This window comes from Penicillium psychrofluorescens (assembly GCF_964197705.1).
Source record: "Penicillium psychrofluorescens genome assembly, chromosome: 2".
Lineage (NCBI taxonomy): Eukaryota > Fungi > Ascomycota > Eurotiomycetes > Eurotiales > Aspergillaceae > Penicillium > Penicillium psychrofluorescens.
The window spans coordinates 4,219,576-4,238,601 of NC_133440.1; the positions used below are offsets into that span (position 1 = coordinate 4,219,576).

Sequence of the window (19,026 nt, forward strand, 5' to 3'; positions counted from 1 at the left end):
GTCATAGTATTGCTGGTAATCCGCTTGTTCCCCTGCACTGTTAGACTGTATGGCTTCAAACGCCGCAATCGAACAGCGGAGCATCGGAGAAGACGCCGCCATGTTCTGAAGTAGTTCCCGTGCAGAAGCGCGTTTTGGACCGTTCTCAACAGGATCAAGAATCGGCGGCAGATCCAAACTTAGCAAAGTTTCGCCGTCTACATTGGCGACTGGGGATTGTATTGTCGACTGTTGTGGCGACTGTCGTCGAGCAAGAGGCAACCTCAGAGAATCTTCATCGGTGGACAGCGCACGCTCATACAGTGCGTGTCCCGACGAAGTAAAGCCAGTAAAGTCTGGCATGTAAATATCTTGATAAAAAGGAAAGGCCTCTGTGGGATGTGTCATGGGTTGAGCGAAGTCAAAGAAGTGAGCAGAAGCTGACGGCTTGTTGGCTTCCAAATCCCGGATGTTTGACTCGGGAGGATTCACTGCTCCTCCATTTTCCAAAGGAGACAGTCGGCGCGACTCGGTATCTTTCCACACACATTCCAGGTTCAGGCGTTGGCAATGATAGCATCGAGGCCTGCGTTCATTGCATCTAACCTTGCGACCTTTACACGTCAGGCAGCCATTTCGCGACCGAGGACAATGGGACCGACGATGACCGGTTTCACCAGCGACGAAAGATGAGGATCTCATTATTCTTGAGGAGAATGTGTTGGGATGATGAATAAATGTCTGTGTCAGGGTAAATCTCCCACTAGTAATTTACCAGATCCATCTGCCCGCATCCTGATTACCTGATCTCCCATAATGGAAAGTGGCAACGAAGCGTAATTTCCACATTCGTCCCAGAACCCCGCAGTTTTCTCCGCTTTCTGCTCCCTATAGGTACAGACACGATAGACGGTCTGAATACCATATTTTCATCATTGTCACAACTGATTACCTGGTGGTTCTACTAGGGAAAACGCCTATTCCGCATTTCCACATAATTCCAGGATGAGCGATACCGTTTTTTAGAGACTAGAAGGGGTGGTGCAAACTTAGCAAATAAGCGAAGATCTAGATAATATTAGCCAATCGCGCATCTCCCTCGTATGTTCGCCCAAGGCGTCTAGCGCCGACGACCAAGGCCCGAGCGGTTCTTATCTATGCCACCGCCCCATAATATAAGTACGGATTAACCGCGAAAGGAATTTCCCGAAGGCAGCGATTAACCTGAAAATATGGAGAATATGCCATCGCTGAGTCTATTTTAGTCAAACATGTAATTGTCTATCTATCAAAAGCTTTTCCATCGCCTCTGCATCTAAATACAGAGCAATATCCATGCCCCCATCATCCACCCCCGGATCCATCACCTGCAGACAACCATCTATTTTGGGTATCACCGCATGCACATATCGCGGTTGCTGCTTGGAACCAACAAAGTCTACCTGATATACTTTAAGCCGTAGCCAAGATGTCACCAATGTATGCCGAGTACCCAGAAACGCCTGCCACAGTCGCTGCGGGGACACCTCATGCGCCGCATCATGTAGCATGGCGCCCATCGCGTCAGGCGTGAACTGCAGCATCGTATCCCGGATCTGGCTCGCTGTTTGACCTACACTGGAGGTACAGGCAGAAGCGCCCGAAGCCTTGATATGAGTGATGAACAGCGGCGAGCCAATGAAGGATTCGGACAATGGAGGCGATACACGAACTCGCGCCCCCAACGTGAAGTTGAGAAAGACATCCTCGGTCGAATCACCATGACCGCGAGCACGGCTGACCATCGCCCAGATATGGGCCAGTAACGCATCTAACCGGGATATGTCCGGACGACCATCCGCTCGCGCCTGTTCCTTCAGACGGTCGAGCTCGGTTCCGGGATAGTGCAGCTGTGTGTACCGCACCGGCCGAGAAAAGTCCCAGGATGTCCAGGGCCCGGAGGTAGAAGGCGATAGTTCGACCTGCGAGAGAATCTCCGGCGAGGGTTTGGAATTCTCTGTTGCTGGAATCAAATAATGAGAATATCCGGGATCGTTGGTATGCCACCAGTCAAACCGGTGTAGTGGGAGCTGGCGAGCTGCAGAGACCAACATAGGATCAGCGGCTGGTCCATCAATGTCCCCTGTGGCGCATGCATCCAGTAGTATCGGATTGAAGATGGGGGCATCCATGAGAGAAGAGGTGTCGGTGGAAGAGAATGACTTGCGACTTTTGGCCGCCCAGTGATGGACAAACACCATCAGCGACTGTGCATCGGCTAACATGTGGGCGATTTTGACGCCAATACCGTATCCCCGATCATTGAACAGGTTGAGCTGGAGCTGCATGGCGGGGAGACCTTCAAATTCGCGCAGATCGTGCAAGGGAAGTGATGTATCCGAGAGAAACAGACTCTGCGGGAATTCGTCTCCTATCCAGACACCCTTTCCAGATGCGCGCTCTGAAGCCGAGAGCGTCAACGCCTGCACCGAGATGGATGGATGTCGCACGACGCTCCATTCGACGCCGGGGTCCTTTTCGTCGCCATATATGATTATGGGTCGGTTGAAGCGTTCGGTGTGCGAACCCCCTGCTCGCACCGGTGCCCACTGCAGCTGACCTGACCAGTGTGGAAAGTCATTAAGGGCGTCCACAAGCGACGAGCGCAGACGATCTCGAAATTCGGTTTCGTTGATATCCTCGGGGACGTGTTCGAACAGCCATATCGCACCCGTGTCAGAGAATCGAGCAACAGTGGCGTCGAGGATAGAAAGCGGGGTTGAAATGCGCTGGTGGAGACGAGATGAAGGGAAGAGACGAGTTTTGTCCATTTTGATTGTCTTGATATTGATATCGAAAATGACATTGACGATCTAGTCTGATATTTATCCGTCGGGCTGGATCGGCCAAATCTCCTTTCGGTTTAGCCTGGAAATGGCAACAATGAACGATTCACAATGACTCATGATGGATCCCTATCGATTCACTACCAACGTCCAACCAACTCTTGCACACCGAGGCGGAAATATCATCGAGTTGGGACATATCTGTTGCTTGGTGTGATCATAGTTTATCAACAGTTACCAATACATCAAAATACAAGTTACCCAGGCATTTATTCGTTCAATATCATACCATTGAAAGCCGAAACGGGATCAAAATACGAAAGTAACCAGATAGGGTTTAGTGCGCCTGCGGTGTGTCCATCTTTACTAAAAGCGAACGCGCACCTCGGCTGCCCTTCTTTCCTTTTCAAGTATGCGAGGACTCTGCTGTAATTACTGTAAACGGAAGCCGACCTGATAAACCTACATCCATCTGTTGTAACCGATCCGACCTGGAAGCCGACCCGACCATCGGAACCTGGCAACACTACGCTGTACAGTAGTTGTAGTAGATGTTCGTAATGAAACCCTCACTGATCTATTATAAAAGGCTTGTTGACTTAGATTTACTTCAATTTTTTGCGTCAAGATACGACTTCTTCGAAATCCAACAATCATACCACCCCCGCCCATCACTCAAAATGCTAGCTCTCCCAGAAGAAGTCGCCAAGTCGATGTTGGCGACAAAAGTCGAGTATAAGCTCGTCGGAAAGAGCGGCCTCCGCGTGTCCGTTCCAATTATCGGGTGCATGAGCATTGGAAACCCAGAATGGGCAAACTGGGTGATAGGGCCTGAAAAAGCGCTCCCGTTACTGAAGGCGGCTTATGATCGTGGAATCAACACTGTTCGTTTCCCTCTCACGTGTTTGTGAAGCTACAAACTGACCGTAGATCGGGACAGTGGGATACTGCAAACATTTATTCCAATGGCGATTCCGAGAGAGTCATCGCACAAGCAATAAAGAAATATGATCTCCCCCGCCGCAAGTTGGTCCTAATGTCAAAGGCATATAGCTGCGTTGGAGAGCAACAATTTCACGCATACCCTATCCTCGAGGATTTGAGACAAACCAAAGATTACGTGAACCAGTTTGGTGAGCTCATTACAACTGCATTTCAACATGTGCAACTTGCTGATTGAAGTTGAAAGGCCTTTCAAGATCGGCACTCTTCACTGCAGTGAATGATTCCCTCAACCGTCTGGAGACAGATTACATTGACGTATTCTGGATCCATCGGTTTGATCCATATACACCAATCGAAGAGACCATGCATGCTCTTCATGACCTCGTTATTTCAGGCAAGATCCGTTATCTCGGAGCTTCATCAATGTGGACCTACCAATTCGCCATGATGCAAGCCTACGCGGAGCAGAAGGGATTGACTAAATTCATTGCCATGCAGGTACGTGATAATAATAGACCCCGACTGGATTGCATGTATTGATAAAGTTACAAAGAATCGCTACAACCTGCTATATCGCGAAGAAGAACGGGAGATGATCAAGTTCTGCAACACAACTGGCGTGGCTGTTATTCCGGTAAGAAAGCGGGCTTTCCGATCTTAATCTTTATACTTCTGTCGACTAATTCCTGTGATTTTTACTTAGTGGGGTCCCCTTGCAGAAGGCCAGCTCGCTCGTCCTTTGAGTGTTCGAGGAACCACTACCAGATCTTCCGAAGGCAATGAAACCCCTTCGAGCATGCGTGACGAGTCCAAAGAAATCATTAACCGAGTAGACGAGCTAGCTAAGAAGAAGGGATGGACGATGTCTCAAGTTACACTGGCATGGATAATGAAGCGAGTAACAAGCCCGATTATTGGCTTCAGCAGCGTCGCGAGAATCGATGATGCTCTCTCTGCGCGCGGAAAAGAGCTCACACCTGAAGAGGAGAAGTACCTGGAGCAGGCCTACACGCCTGTTGAGGTTGAGGGCCATTTCTAAGGCAATATGTTTCCTATCTTCTCCCTGGGAGTCTCATAGTCCTCTGCTCCAGCCCGTGATATGCCCTTTCATTGGTTTGCTTGCTTTGCTCTTACGTGCATCGGAAATAGATAAAAAGATGAATAGGAATTTAGATTATATCTGCGTTGCTATAAATCGTTACCATCTCCATTAGAATCTCTACCATAATTGGGATTTTAGCCTTGGCGGTAGACACAGTATTGGGATCCCCGAAGCAAAGGTTCAGCTGCTGGTCTTGAGCGGCTAGACTCAGGGGTTTGCCAACAGCTCAAAGCGACCTTGAAACATGCCCGCAGGTGTACTCTCCCGAAAACTCCAGACAGGCATAAATCAGAAGGAGCATGAAAACATTGTGAGATTTGATTCTAATGGAGCTTTTCCATGGTCCTCACAGTCTTGGGGTCATGTGAGAAATGATGAACAGTTGAGGGAAAAGAAGACGATTAGACTTCAATCAAAGACCACCGCCCCGGCCTCTCTTCACGAATTCCCTCACCACATTGTCGGTTAGCTTAGATACATTGTTCTCATAATTATCCCAAGCGAGACTGCAATACCAGTTGATACTACCAACTGAGAGTACCGCACCACCTCCCTCAGTATCATAATAGATCAGGTCACTTCTGACCAGGTTACAGTTCGAACCCAGGGTGTTCACCATCGGGAACATTGAATCCTCATTGAAAAGCCCGAAAGTATCATCGTGCTGCACGCTTCTCGCCAGCAGGATCGCATTGGATGGTGTTCCAAGTGAAATGTCCAGGCGATCAATCTCGTCACCGCTGGCCCCGCCGCCGAATCCATTTTCGCCAATAGGTTCGTTTGGATCAAACCCTTCAAATATCCAGGCAAACTTAGGATCCTGCGCATATCGTGAATTTGCATTGTAAGGTTTTCCTGGTCCAGTGCCGAACGCACATGCCCCAATACCCCAAAGGTAATTAGGAGCACGGCCGCGACTCCGCCAAAGTCCTCCGAGGGCTCCAGTGAGACTGTGCATTCGTTCGCCAGCGGGGAAGGTCACGGAACGACAACCTTGATCACCCTTCCGAACTTCAAGACGATGAGGCCGTGCTTCGTCAATATCGGCGACCCAATAGAACCCATTGCCGCCCAAATACATCAAATTGCCCCCTGATTTGGCAAAGGCGCTAAAGGCGTCAAGAGTTTGGAGAGAGTGGTATTCGGGGTGACAGCCAGTGATGATTGTCGTATATTGAGAGGTTGCTTTTTGATCTGAGCTGTTCAGACAATGATCCGTGATAATATCGTAGGGAATTCCGGAACGCTCCAAGAAGCCAACCATAAGAAGATCAGCGCTGAATTCGCGAGGCCGGTCCAGCGCCCAGTGAACATATCCAGGTCGGAGGTTTAAAATTGGCCGAAGAGCACTAGAAAATGCACAAGGGGACCCGTCTCTGTGAACATCGTAGGCCGAGAGACCTAAATCCAGTCGACGGTCCAGGTTCTTGAAATATTCGTTCCCTGCTCCAATTTTAACTCCATCCGGAGTTGTCATTGCTGACGACCTGCTCTGGTCAAACATCCGCTCATTGGCATATGCGAGATATGTAAACGTCGTCATTACTAACGCCACCTGAGCTGTGGAGCTTGGATTAGGCCGGACGAAAAATGTGATCATGTCGCTTGTTCCGTCCGAGCACTTGACTTCAACGGCATATGCACCTGACCGGGCTGTTGATGGGATAGCAATAGAGAAATTTGTCGCCCATTTGGCATCGTCCAGGTCATCTTCGTGGAAGTGAATTGCTCCATAACCATATGTAGCTTTAGTCCAATCTGGCTCAGAACCATCCCAGTCATATCCTTTGACCGCTCGTGTTGGTGCGTTGATCAACACACCATTTCGACCATTCCCAGAAACATCTTCGATAGAATCAGTGGAAATGCTCTTTGAGAAGTCATACTGCGCGACTATTCGGCATGATGGGCCTGTAATGGTAAATGATGGCGAGTCGAGCCGACCATTGTAAAAGCATGATGGTTTGGAGCTGTGTTGACCATCAATCTCGAACATGCCTGCACCAAATAGCAAGGGGTTCGACCCCAAAACCATGGGCGCCGACAGATCTTTTGTCATCACTTCCCCTTTCGGGGTCTTCTCGGCTAGACGCACCAACTGTTGGATACTCGAAGTGAACTTTTTATCCACGAGGCTCACACAGACTCGGAGCCACCGCCAGCGGTTCACAAGAAGTTGACTCTCAAACATTTCGATTTTATCTCCTGTACCAGTCAAAAATTCCAGCTTTGAGTTCCTCAAGACCACTGCGAATCCAGTTCGAGATTGAATATCGAGACACGACATAAGGGTTTGGCAATAGAAGCCACCATCAAGCAAGTATGGTTGTGCATAAAATTCCAACTCGAGGCCTTCCTCAGCCACGCATGTCACATCATTCCAAGAAGGTACAAGAGCATAAGACCCTGGGCAAGCATCTTGATAGCAACCATCATTATGATGGCCCGCCGGGATTTCACCAATCTCCTCTGTTGCAACGGGTGGAGCATGTGGACCGCTATATCCCTGGAGAAGGCGTACTACACGGTGATTGTATTCTTTCTCAGTGCTCGAAACCTATACAGTCAGCTTTTGAAAATAGTTACAGGGTAGGAACATACTTTGATATCCACCGGCTGTCCTGGGGAAACAATCCAAGGTTGAGCATAACCAATAATTTGCGTGCTGTTGTGAATCATGGCCGTATAACGCTATCCTATAAATTCTTCGCCTAGTCAATGCAAGTTCACACATATAAATTGTAAAGCTTTTGATTAATGCCTTACCCAGAATTCCAGGATTGTTGTATGGTTTTTGCGTTTCAATACATTTGGAATGAGAGCAGAGGTGAACCATTTATTCGTCCTGCGCCCCAAGCGTGTAGGAGATAATCAACCGATTGGTTATGAGTACAGCAAGCATATCTAAGTAACAACTCCATACTGACATCAATGATAAGCTTCCATCCGATACCCGATCGGATAATTCAAAACGAAGAATGGCTTAAACACTTTCTAAACTGAGAATTTCACTACTGTAGGTACACGTCTAATTTGCAGCTCCTGTCCCGCCGAATTCCGACGACAAGGTGCTGGCCGCTCGTGTTTACCACTTTCGGAAGGTGAGGTCTACCACAGTTTTTGCATGCCCAGTCCGGGGTAATATTTTTTCACCTCACTGAGGCCCCGGGTCCTAGCATGTACAGTAGACCATAGGGAGGATAGGCTGCCTCCTTTTTGCCCGGTAAATTTCAAGGTCTTTTTGTGGAAGTATTTAAGTGAATTTGAGAAACCGGATTGGGTGAATAGGTACGGTTTCACGCATTTATTTATTTTTAAAGTGGCCCAAACACGATATCGCAAAAATCAGCAAGAAACCCCTATCCAGGTCTTGTTAACTTCAAGAAAGATAAGATCATTACCAGGCCCTTCATAGAATATCCCAAATTTGTCGTTCCCAAGCGCTGTGACGGTCGAGTATCCGGTTGCATTAGGCTGGAATACTCGGCCAGATGACCACGTGGCTCCGTCATCACAGGAATAGCGAATCGTCCCATTCTCGCGGCTATGCATGTTGTTCGCATTTGTAAAAAGCAAGATTTTAGCCAATGTCGAGCCCTCTGCAGCATCGGGGTACATCCTTGCGATGGCCCCATTGCACTCTGGGTCTGGCAGCTGGGTATCGGTTTTAGGAGTTGAGTAGGTTTCACCTCCGTCGTTTGATATCGCAACTTTGCGGTATCCGCTATTGTCGCTTGGTCGTGAATTCAGCATGACATCGCCATTGGACAATTCAACAACTTTGTTCTCATCCATGCCACTACCCACGGGCTGACCCATCTGCCATGTCTTACCACTGTCATCGCTATAGACACTGTATGCTTGCATTGATGTCGAACCGTCTGACTGTATAACTCTTCCAACGTACTGTTGGATCAAACGTCCCGCTCTGGAGCCGTATCGGAGCTGAATCCCTTCCCCGGATGCGGCAAATCCTCCTCTTACTCCACCCACGTTCGCGACTCCATTGACCGTCTTGCCCAACGGCTTGACGATTTTTGTAATCAGTGGTGGAGCCCCGGGGTTTATAGAGTCAATGGGCGGGAGATTTGGTTGGTGTGTAGGGTCAGTAGACCAGCTGAGTCCCGCATCCGTTGAAACCGACACTTCAGCGCTCAGCACGTCTAAATCAGTGTCGTTATTACCTAGTTCGCTACCTGCAAACCCTTGATTTTTTGAGAATACGTGGAAGTTGAACACAGTCCCAGATGTGTGGTCGAACACGTAGCTCGGGTCACTGAATCCGTACTGCTGTGTGTCGTTATCGCCATTCTGTCCTTTGGCGATATAAGTCAGATTTCCCCAGGTCTTGCCTCCATTTGTACTGCGTCGTTGGAGGATCGAATTTGGTGACGGCGCATCACCTCCGTTTGGGCGGCCATCGAAGGCTGCCAATAAGACCCCGTTTCCAAGGCTAGTCAACCCCACGATCCGATAATAGGGATACGGTCCCTGGCCATCACGGGCGAGTGTTTCTTTAAAGCTCCCGACAAAGTGCTCATCATTTTTTAGTGGAGTTGCTTGCGCGGGAGCAATAATAGAGAGAATTGAAAACGATAAGACATTAAGAATGATGCCTAGGCGTGCATCAAATGACGGAAGACGAAGCATTTTAGAAAGTTCGAAGTTTTTGAATATTGAGCGCCGGGTCGAATAGTCCAGTTGATTTCCTAGAGACTGATTATAAAGCCAGAGCTTATTTTTTGTTTTCAGTAGTCTATATACACCTATCTAGTACGTAGAGTTCGAATAGATAACATCGCGTGGAAATCTACGCGATCGGCTCGGATGTCTTTTAAGCGATCGGATCCATCCGAGGGATAGCGGGCAGAAGTCTACAATTAAGTTCATATCCAATTAGCTTCCAACTCAGGAATGCGGGGAATCCGACCGATATTCCTAAACCGGTAGGCAGATCTGGTCCATGGGAATTGGGCCCGTAAAAATATGGAGGCGAAATGTAGTTCTGTGCGCGGCCCAACGGAACGGAAAGATTTCCAACCAGAGCAAATTCGCAGATTTCCTGCAACGCGGCGTTGATTTTGGTGGAAAATCAAAATACTGCTACTCATGGCAGGAGAGACCTACAGCCATTGTATAATCCCGAGCCTACTCCTGGGCCTGGGCTTACCCCGTATTGTCATCCCATGAAGCTTTTGCGGGGCAAATATATAAAGAGGGAGTTTTTCCCACTGCTGGAATGTTTCCCCCATTTTTGGCACTGAAAGCTTCTGCCACGAAGCCTCATCCCAACACTCCGTCCGATTCACTGCCGGCGTAAGAACCATACTACCTTTGATGCTTCTTTCTTTCCTTGGGCTGAGTGTTCAAAAACCAGCATGGATGATCGAAACCTCGAAACCGCTACGGACATGAAGTCCGATACGCATGTGGCCAACCCCACTGTGGAAGCCGATGTGACAGTGGCTTTGACGGATGAAGACGTACGCCGACCTTGATATCTCGTAAACAGGGACCTGACTAAACCCTTTCGCCTAGAATATTCGTATTAGGAGAAAGACCGATAAAGTAATCCTGGCTCTCCTGACCTGGGTCTACTTCTTGCAGGTACGATATTAGGAAAAACCCTTCTGCTTCCCGAATACTAATCAGCGGATTGTTAGGTTTTGGATAAGGCTGTGCTGGCAACTGGGGCAGATTTCAACCTCCAGAAGGATGCTCATCTCACCGGGCGTCAGTATTCTATGGTCTCATCGATCGCACCTATCGCCCAGTTGGCATGGCAGCCGTTCTCAGCCTGGCTGATTGTAAGGGTACCTCATCGCATACTAATGCCATCGCTCGTTCTCGGGTGGGGAATCGCAGAATCATGCATGGCTGGATGCAATAGCTATGCTGGGTTGCTCGCCTGTCGCTTCTTCCTAGGTCTTTTCGAAGCCGGTTGCATGCCTCTATTTGCAATTATGACGGGTCAGTGGTACCGTCGCGTCGAGCAACCACTTCGAGTTGCTATTTGGTACTCTACAAATGGCGCCGCCGGAATAGTATCTTCTGCTTTGTCGTATGGCCTCGGCCACATCTATTACAAATCGCTATACCCATGGCAAATGTAAGATTTCCTGATCTACTGAAATATCTACTCTACTAATTCATCACTGAGCAGAATCTTCCTTTTTTGTGGACTGACCACTGTGATCACTGCACCGTTTGCTTATTGGAAACTGGACAATAGTATTACATCAGCTCGCTTCCTCACTGATTACGAACGGATACAAGGCGCGGAACGCTTGCGCTCGAACCAAACAGCTGTTACCTACGAATTTGCATGGTCGCAGGTTATGGAAGCTTTCATTGACCCTAAGACCTGGATGTGGGTTATCCTGGCGATCCTGCCGAACCTTGGCTCAGCATTGCCATCCTTCTTTGGCCCGCTTATCCTCAAAGGCTTTGGATTTGATACATATCAAACGATGCTATTGAATATTCCTTTCGGAGCTGTGCAAGCCATAGTGATTCTCGCTTCCTGTTGGACCGCCAATAGGATGAAAGTTAAAGGCGTCATCTTGCTTGGCTTTATGCTCCCTGTAGTAGCAGGTACAGCGATGCTTCTGGGTCTCAAGCGCGGCGAGTCTCAGAGACCTGCTCTACTTGTGGCATACTACCTTACAGCCTTTTTGTTTGCCGCAAATCCTCTTCTGATGGCGTGGGTGATGGGAAATACTGGCGGGGCGACCAAGACTTCAACAACATTTTCTCTTTTCCAGGCCGGGCTGTCCGCGGGAGATATGATAGGCCCGCTTCTATTCAGTGCCAATCAGGCCCCAGAATATCTCCCAGGCATCGCGGGTGTGCTTGGCGTCTTCGTTGCCATGATTCTATGCGTGATTCTTCAGATCGGCATTCTAGTCTTCTTGAACAAGCAGCAGAGCAAGAAGAGAGTGCGAAACGGGAAGAGCGCAAGAGTTATTGACCGGTCCATGCAACGACAGATCAACGAAGATCAGAAGGCGGAACAAGTAATTTTGGGTGATGTAATATCTTGGGACATTACGGACCGGGAAAACGATGAGTTTGTGTACATTTACTGACATATGGAGGACTGAAGAGGCATAGTGTTATTAGCAAGGGGAGGCCCTCCTGGAGAAGAGATAACAAACCCAGTTTCTGCATATTGTCAAGAATTGGATGCATCATACGCCTCTTCTCAACCCCTCTATTTCCCCTCTTTATTTCCTACATTGTGCTAGTGCTTATTAGTTATTGCGCTCCCTACATTGTTGAGCATTTCCAGATTTATTCTAATCAGAGATTTAATATATGTGTATTACATTTCCATTTAGGGTAATCGTGACAGATATGTCATTGTTCAAACTCCTTGACGTCGAGCGTGCAGATGCAGAATGCATTGCTCGGGACATTGAAGTTCCTGCGAACCGGAATGGCCCTTTGTACCGAACCATGTTCCCCTGTTTGAATAGCCTACAAAAAGATGAGTTAGATCAGATTATCCGCTTTTATACCAGCATTTATGAAGATGCATTTGAGGACCGACAGGAAAACTTTCTCAAAGTCTGCACTGTCGATAACAGACCCGTGGGATTCTGTGGATGGACTATTGAAGGACCCCGACTGCAGCAAGTTCAAACGAACGAAAGGCAGCGCGATACGAAACGAAATGGTCTAAAAGATCGAGGTGGAAATGACTGTGAGCTGGAGACCTTAGATGTCGACGCCTGGCTCTCGCTGTCAAGACAGTTAAGGGCAGAGCGTGAGCGGGTCCTGAAGGACTTCAATGAGATATGCCGTAAGTCAGTCTATGAATTTGAGCTAGTATAGCTTATTGACAATTATTTTACAGGAATAACGATTATGTCAGTCAAGCCGAACTATCAACGCCGAGGGATCGGCTCAATGATGATGCGGCGTATTTGTGAAGATGCCGATTTACGTGGGTGGCATACGTTTGTGTTGGGTTCGCCAGAAGGTGTCCAGCTATATGCAAATTTTGGGTTCAAAATTGTTGGTGGAGTAGACACATCAAATGGTACAATAACAAGCATGCTTCGACCACCTCAACGGGCGGAGGATGTGCTCTGAGAGATTCCGCGGCGGGAGAGCATTACGGCGCAGTGGAAGGTTTGTCACTCCGTACTTTCAGCATTTGTGCTGGCCAGGTCGGATTCTCTATCCCAAATACGGTCATGGTACCAGTGCTTCCTTCTCAGGATTATCTCATCCGCGCTAGTTTTAGGACAGCGCTATTTCGAGAACTTGTCGTCGAACTCATGCTTCCTACTTGAGATTAGCGCGTCCACTCTAGGTTTAGTGTTTCACTATTCCAAACCTGGATTGCCTCCCCCGACCGCCTGCTGACGCTCCCTATGCCGGAGTTGAAGAAACTGGAACCGTCTAATCCTACTTTTGGCTATGAGCCTGTCCGTCAAGCACCCTGGTCGCCTCGGAGGGACCAAGTCCAAGACTGGGTGCGGTACATGCAAGTCAGTTGGCCTCCAGGAACTCGATCAGTCGCTGTATTTGACAATCGATTTGCAGAATTCGCCGTATCAAGTGTGACGAGGTGAAACCACAATGCCTGAGATGTACCAGTACAGGACGGCGGTGCGGCTATAACACCAGTTCTTCCCCAAAGCCTATTGGGCGACCCCAGCTGGACAACACGCCGTTTTTATACCAGGGATCGCGAGAGCGTCGTGCATTTGAGTACTATTTTCACCAAGCTGGCCCCTCAATTTCAGGAGTTCTGGACCAGGCCTTCTGGACAGGCTCGGTCCTCCAAATCTGCCGGGTAGAGCCAGTCATTTGGGATGCGGTTATCTCGCTCAGCGCGCTCTACGAGCGACCTCCCATTCATGAGACACTGCCCTGGTTGCGTATGAATAATCCAGCTGCGGTGCGACATCAGTACCATCGGGAAGCGCTGATCTGGTACTCGCGCTCACTGGCTGTCCTACAGCAACGTATTAACCAGGGCACGGCAGAATTGATGGTGTCCTTGATCAGCTGCATTCTCTTCATTGCGATCGAGATGTTACAGGGGAACAGCAAAGCTGCTCAGATCCTGTGCAAACAGGGTGCGCAACTGATGGTTGGGGCTACGTCAACAGCAACCTCGACCATTACCATCCTCGAACCGATCTTCCGCCGTTTGGGAACATGGATCTTCATGGCTAATGGATTATCAGAAGAAAGCTCGGATCTTCCCTTTACCGTTCCAGACGAGCGTTTCACATCGATCCAAGAGGCGAGGAACGTTCTGTATAGCATTGTAGCCGAATTGAAGGCTCTCAGAATTGACTCCAAGGCTTATCTACGCCGAACAGCAGATGCTCAGCTGCACGAGGTATCAGAGCTGGTGGCCAGACAACAGTGCCTGAAAACCAGATTCGCTCACTGGTATCGCATCTTTACGGATTTGAAGCCCATCCCTGGCTCGAACATCGACGGTGCAGCCGCGCTTCTTCTAATGACATATATGAGTGTCTTCATCGAAGCAGAAGCCGTGCTGAATCCTGACCAAGGTGTATATGACGCCTACGAGTCTGAATTCGCTCAGATCATCAACTTGGCCCCAACTGCGGTTGCATGGACACGCAGCTCGGAAGGGAAGCAGCCGCCCTTTATGTTCGAGATGGGCGTATTCCTCCCACTTTTCATCACAGGGCTCCATTGTCCCTTCCCCGACCTACGCCGCCAGGCACTACGATACATAGTGGAGTCTCCCCCAGCACAAGGACTGGTCATGTGCACTCCGGCCGCTCATTTCGTGGCCGTTCTCATTGGGCTAGAGGAGAACCCCGACAACCTACCAGGACAAATCTCTCAAGTATATGATCTGCTGGCTAAACCGGGGCACATTCCACCAGCACAGTATCGCATATGTGATTTCAGTATGTCGCCAGTCATGGATGAGGAGGGCAAGATGCAGAATTGGTTGAACTATACACTCCATCACTTTAACGAGTTGGGGAGGATACAAATCACAGAGAAAAAGGTTCTATTCCCTTGCATCAGTTAATCAAAATAACAATATTTAATGAGACATACGATTATCATTTCCCTGTCGATCGCAGAGGCCAAGCTGCCCGAAAGATCGGGAGTATGCTTCTGTTATCGTGTATGCCTGATGTATATCCCCATAGGGAACATTACCGTGGGTCCTGACAACAGCGTTAGGCTATAAAAGAGCAGCACCTGAACGACTTCAACAGAGCCTTTAAGTTGTGGCCAAGCAAATATTCAACGCACTTTCAAGGGATATATAGATTAGAGGCTGAATTTTGATTAATTACTCCATATTCGTTGATCAACTCAACATAGTGGGTGTGCCTGTCGGTAACTATATCCTGTTATCAGGACGACGAGATGACAGGCTCCACCGAGCACAGCGAAGGTGTGGAAAAGTTGATGCGAATGACCAAAAATATCAAAAGATCCCGGACTCAATCTCTCTGGGACCCGGCTGATGAAAATTCCCACACCAACCAGCAAAGAAAGTCCTTCACCAAGATACCATCTCGCCCCAATCTCAGTGCATGCGCGACTCCACCCCAGTTGGTTGACGCTATGAAATATGGGCATCATAGCGGATATTCCAATCATGGTGAAGACACCACCACGAAGAGTCCTCATTTTGTTGCCGCCGCCACCAGTGTCGAATAGCGTGACGGCGCCTGCCAGAGCCGAGAAGCAATTCAGGCCCCAGTAAAGTCGCTGGATAGTGGGTTGGCAATAGAATGCATAGTAGGTCATTGATGTTGCGCCTCCGAAAGCAAGCACACATATTCCGAGAATGTCCATCCGACCCCAAAAATGATGTACATTGTATGAATGGCTTCTCAGAGTATGGAATGCTGTGCTGAGACCAAAGCATACGACTGCCGAAGTGGTGAATGTACCAAATGCGAAAATATCGCCGCGGGTAAGCTGGAGACTCCTAGATGCCAATGCATATCGATAAAGAGCGAAGCCGGTCACCACAAAGGCTGTCGATCCGAGCATGTGCGTCCAGATATTCATGGTCTCCATGTGCCAGCAACGCCACAGACGAAACGAGCGTCGATAGGAATATGTCGGCATCAGATGACCCTCTATAATATAGTCATTGTCGCGTAGCCATTTTGGAATTTGATATTTGTTGGCAATGTTTGGCCAATAGCCCAGATGGTCCTTTTTGTCTGGCGCCGTGGCGGAGTAGTTAGCCATTGGCTTGGGGCTCGCTGAAGACGAGGACAATGTCGCGTCTTGGACCATTTTCGCTTCGCTGAAAGTGCTGGCAGCTTAGCACTATTGATAGGAGTCGACGAGCTGTTTGATGGCGAGGGAAGATGAGTTGGCGCTGTAGTTTCCTCTTTAATCTAGTGTACATACCCCGCCTGATAGATGATTTCGCCTCGGAAGTGCTATTCGCTACGGGAACCGGGACGGACCGCCCTGAAACCTGAACTAAATGTATATTATTAGCCGCCGAGGCACATCAACACATCGACCGGTCAACAAATAGAGTCCTCCCACTAGACTCCAGCTTCACTTTGTAGCTCAAATTGTAAAATCGGCCCTCAAGCTGAGACGTAAAAATGAACGTATTAGGAAAAACTTACGGAGGAGGGAGCATAAAACATTCTCGAACGTTGGTGTGCGCACTGTGTTTCATACCCAAGCAGTCAGCTCGCCAGGGCGGTAACGTGCATGATAATGCCGCTGCCAGAGGAAATTGATTGTTGAGATGATTGTTAGTCTAAGAGCATTGCCGTTGGGTGCATACTAAACCTTCGATCTCGTGGATGTACTTCCGCACTGGTGAATTGAGTAAGTTCATTGTCGATCTAGACTTGTAGTAGTGAACTCAAGAACACTGTGGTTATTTCTCGAGTGTCTGTTTGATCTTACAATATGGATTCTTTCTCCGCAGTGGAGAGGAAGTCTACTCAACAGACGAACTTTCGTCCTGAGATGTTGAAGTCTGTTTATGTTTTAATCTCACAGTATTTTCTTGCAAATAATTTCGAATGCCTCGGTTTTAATTTGGTTAATTGAGCGCTGCGTATCTACTTATGAATGCATGAGGCCCCGTCATTGCCGATGACGAGTCCAGGGACAATCTTTGATTTAGACAGTGGCCACAAAAGTGAACCACATTAGAGTGCCCTCTTAGCAACTCTAAACCAGAACATAGTCCATTTTTCCAGCTTCCAATCTACTCCCTCTCCAAAGCCCTATTAATCAACGCCTCAAACTTCGTCCACTCCGCCGAAACGGTCCCCTTCGCATTCCTCGGATCAATACCATTCCTCTTAAACTCCTCATCAACTGTCGCGAAGTTCGAAACAACAAGCTTCTTAAAGCTAGGTACCGTACAGCCTTCCGCTTGCTTACTGGTCAAATCCGCCAGGATGTACCAGATGACATAGTGGAAATTGAACCCGAACTCGTGCAGCGGGATGGGATCCTTGAAGTCTTGGGGGGTGGGCTGGTAGCCCTGGGAGAGGTAAATGGCTAGCTTGGCCACGACCCAGGCGTGCAGGTGGCGTATTGGATGGGCGTCGCTGTAGAGCTGGGGGTCTATTTTCATGTACCGGATTGCGGCGTGGAGGAACGCTCGCGGGAAGTTTCCGGCGGATAGGAGGGACAGGATTAATGAGTCTCGGATGGAGGGGTAGGGCTGGCGGTGGAGAGGCCAGATGGTCGTTTCGTGAAAGATGTGCAGGAAGCGTTCGAGCTTTTCAATTGTTTCGGATGAGGCGTCTGAGTCCGTGGTGGGGTTTTGGAAGAGCTCTGTGGCTTGTTTCTGTGCTGCTTGCAGGGCATCGGTTTCTTCCTGGCGAAGTTCCTCGGATGTTTCGCGGATCTCGGTTTCTTCGGCTGTGCATTTGGAACAGATACAGTCGAAGAAATATCTCTCTGATAGATCCTTCCGGCGCTGGGAGGTGGGGTTCGTGACGTCGACGTACGAGATGAAGACCTGTTCATCCTTCTTGATGGGCCGGATGGCTTTGACGAAGAGCTCGTCACCGTCGAAGCCCACAGAGGCGTTGTAGTCGCAGCTGTGGTTGATCAGTGCTGCATAGGGATGCATATATAGTCCGACGCGGTCGTAGGTGAAGGTTGTGAGATTGAAGGAGTTGACATCCAGCTAAAACCACCTCGTTAGTGTGTGTGCCCTCAGAAAGAACTGGTTTAAGTGTTAATCAAGTACCTTTGCAGCATATTGTGCAATAGCATCCTCATCCAAATCAGTCTTCGCACACGATTTAACCGCCTTGGCAACCATGGTAATCCGGCCGATATGCTCCTCATCCTGCTGGATCTCACTCAGATGAGACTCGAGATTCGAGAAGAGATCCATCTCCTCGGAATGATACTTGTGTTTCTGGGCACGATGCACCATGCGCAACATGGCCCGCGCATTGTTCGGTAGAATCTTCGGCTTTTGAGTCTGGAAAATGGAGCATTCGAGGGAATGGGCGAATTTCCAGTCTTTGGCTTGGCAGGTCTGGATAGAAAGTTAGTAAAGCTCCGCCAAAAATAACTGTATTATAAATAGAAATACATAGTTTGATAGAGATTCATTTTCAGACAGAAAACTCAAAACAAAAAGAAAGAAAGCACCTACCCTATCACAATACTTAACAACCCGACACCCCGTACACGCCTTCAACTCAGTAACGCCTTCTAGCTGCCGCCTCCCAAAACACGCAGAACATGTATCCTCCAGACGGGGCGTATCGAGAACCGCTGCAAAGGGCGATTTGACATGCAGCACGTTCTCGCCAGTGTTGATGTCACCTGTTGCGAAGAGGCCATTTCCCATGCCATTGCCTACGTCACGAGAGACCGTCTTGGTGGAGAGTGTTGTTATGGATGGAGAGGACGTCATCTTGAGATACGGTGGTTATAGGGTCAATATTAGAATCATAATGTGTGGTTTTGTTGATGTCGTTGTCGGTGATTAGTCAGTAGTTTCAGGACATTCCTTCTAGGCAAATCAGAAGTCCAGGAAATCGGAAAATGACATCTCCCAATGGCATCGTTTTTCTATTCACTTGTGTGAAGTATCTACTTATTGGTATAAGTTCAATGTATGTCGCGTGAGTATTATCCATGGACTATGGTTGAAAGATGGAGGTGAAGAAGAAGACCTAAATTATTTCATCACTC

General features: G+C 48.6%; 7 protein-coding genes across 7 annotated transcripts; 3 read left to right on the forward strand and 4 right to left on the reverse strand.

Moving 5' to 3' along the window:
- Positions 1–1,417: 1,417 nt before the first annotated feature.
- Positions 1,418–2,789, reverse strand: PFLUO_LOCUS3763 (uncharacterized protein; the record flags this gene model as incomplete). Its single annotated transcript, XM_073781043.1, has 2 exons — positions 1,418–1,421; positions 1,480–2,789. The coding sequence occupies 2 exons, from the start codon at positions 2,787–2,789 to the stop codon at positions 1,418–1,420; spliced, it is 1,314 nt and encodes a 437-aa protein (XP_073637838.1).
- A 1,383-nt stretch (positions 2,790–4,172) lies between these two features.
- On the forward strand, positions 4,173–4,788 carry PFLUO_LOCUS3764 (uncharacterized protein; the record flags this gene model as incomplete). Its single annotated transcript, XM_073781045.1, has 3 exons — positions 4,173–4,247; positions 4,303–4,383; positions 4,453–4,788. The coding sequence occupies 3 exons, from the start codon at positions 4,173–4,175 to the stop codon at positions 4,786–4,788; spliced, it is 492 nt and encodes a 163-aa protein (XP_073637839.1).
- A 475-nt stretch (positions 4,789–5,263) lies between these two features.
- Positions 5,264–7,138, reverse strand: PFLUO_LOCUS3765 (uncharacterized protein; the record flags this gene model as incomplete). Its single annotated transcript, XM_073781046.1, has 1 exon — positions 5,264–7,138. One exon carries the CDS (start codon positions 7,136–7,138, stop codon positions 5,264–5,266), a length of 1,875 nt encoding a protein of 624 aa, XP_073637840.1.
- Positions 7,139–8,196: 1,058 nt separating this feature from the next.
- PFLUO_LOCUS3766 (uncharacterized protein) lies at positions 8,197–9,501 on the reverse strand (the record flags this gene model as incomplete). Its single annotated transcript, XM_073781047.1, has 1 exon — positions 8,197–9,501. One exon carries the CDS (start codon positions 9,499–9,501, stop codon positions 8,197–8,199), a length of 1,305 nt encoding a protein of 434 aa, XP_073637841.1.
- Positions 9,502–11,453: 1,952 nt separating this feature from the next.
- PFLUO_LOCUS3767 (uncharacterized protein) lies at positions 11,454–12,948 on the forward strand (the record flags this gene model as incomplete). The annotated part of the gene is made up of 3 exons (XM_073781048.1): positions 11,454–11,926; positions 12,192–12,655; positions 12,710–12,948. The coding sequence occupies 3 exons, from the start codon at positions 11,454–11,456 to the stop codon at positions 12,946–12,948; spliced, it is 1,176 nt and encodes a 391-aa protein (XP_073637842.1).
- A 284-nt stretch (positions 12,949–13,232) lies between these two features.
- On the forward strand, positions 13,233–14,887 carry PFLUO_LOCUS3768 (uncharacterized protein; the record flags this gene model as incomplete). The annotated part of the gene is made up of 2 exons (XM_073781049.1): positions 13,233–13,339; positions 13,405–14,887. 2 exons carry the CDS (start codon positions 13,233–13,235, stop codon positions 14,885–14,887), a joined length of 1,590 nt encoding a protein of 529 aa, XP_073637843.1.
- A 2,178-nt stretch (positions 14,888–17,065) lies between these two features.
- Positions 17,066–18,745, reverse strand: PFLUO_LOCUS3769 (uncharacterized protein; the record flags this gene model as incomplete). The annotated part of the gene is made up of 3 exons (XM_073781050.1): positions 17,066–18,001; positions 18,065–18,361; positions 18,482–18,745. The coding sequence occupies 3 exons, from the start codon at positions 18,743–18,745 to the stop codon at positions 17,066–17,068; spliced, it is 1,497 nt and encodes a 498-aa protein (XP_073637844.1).
- Positions 18,746–19,026: the final 281 nt, after the last annotated feature.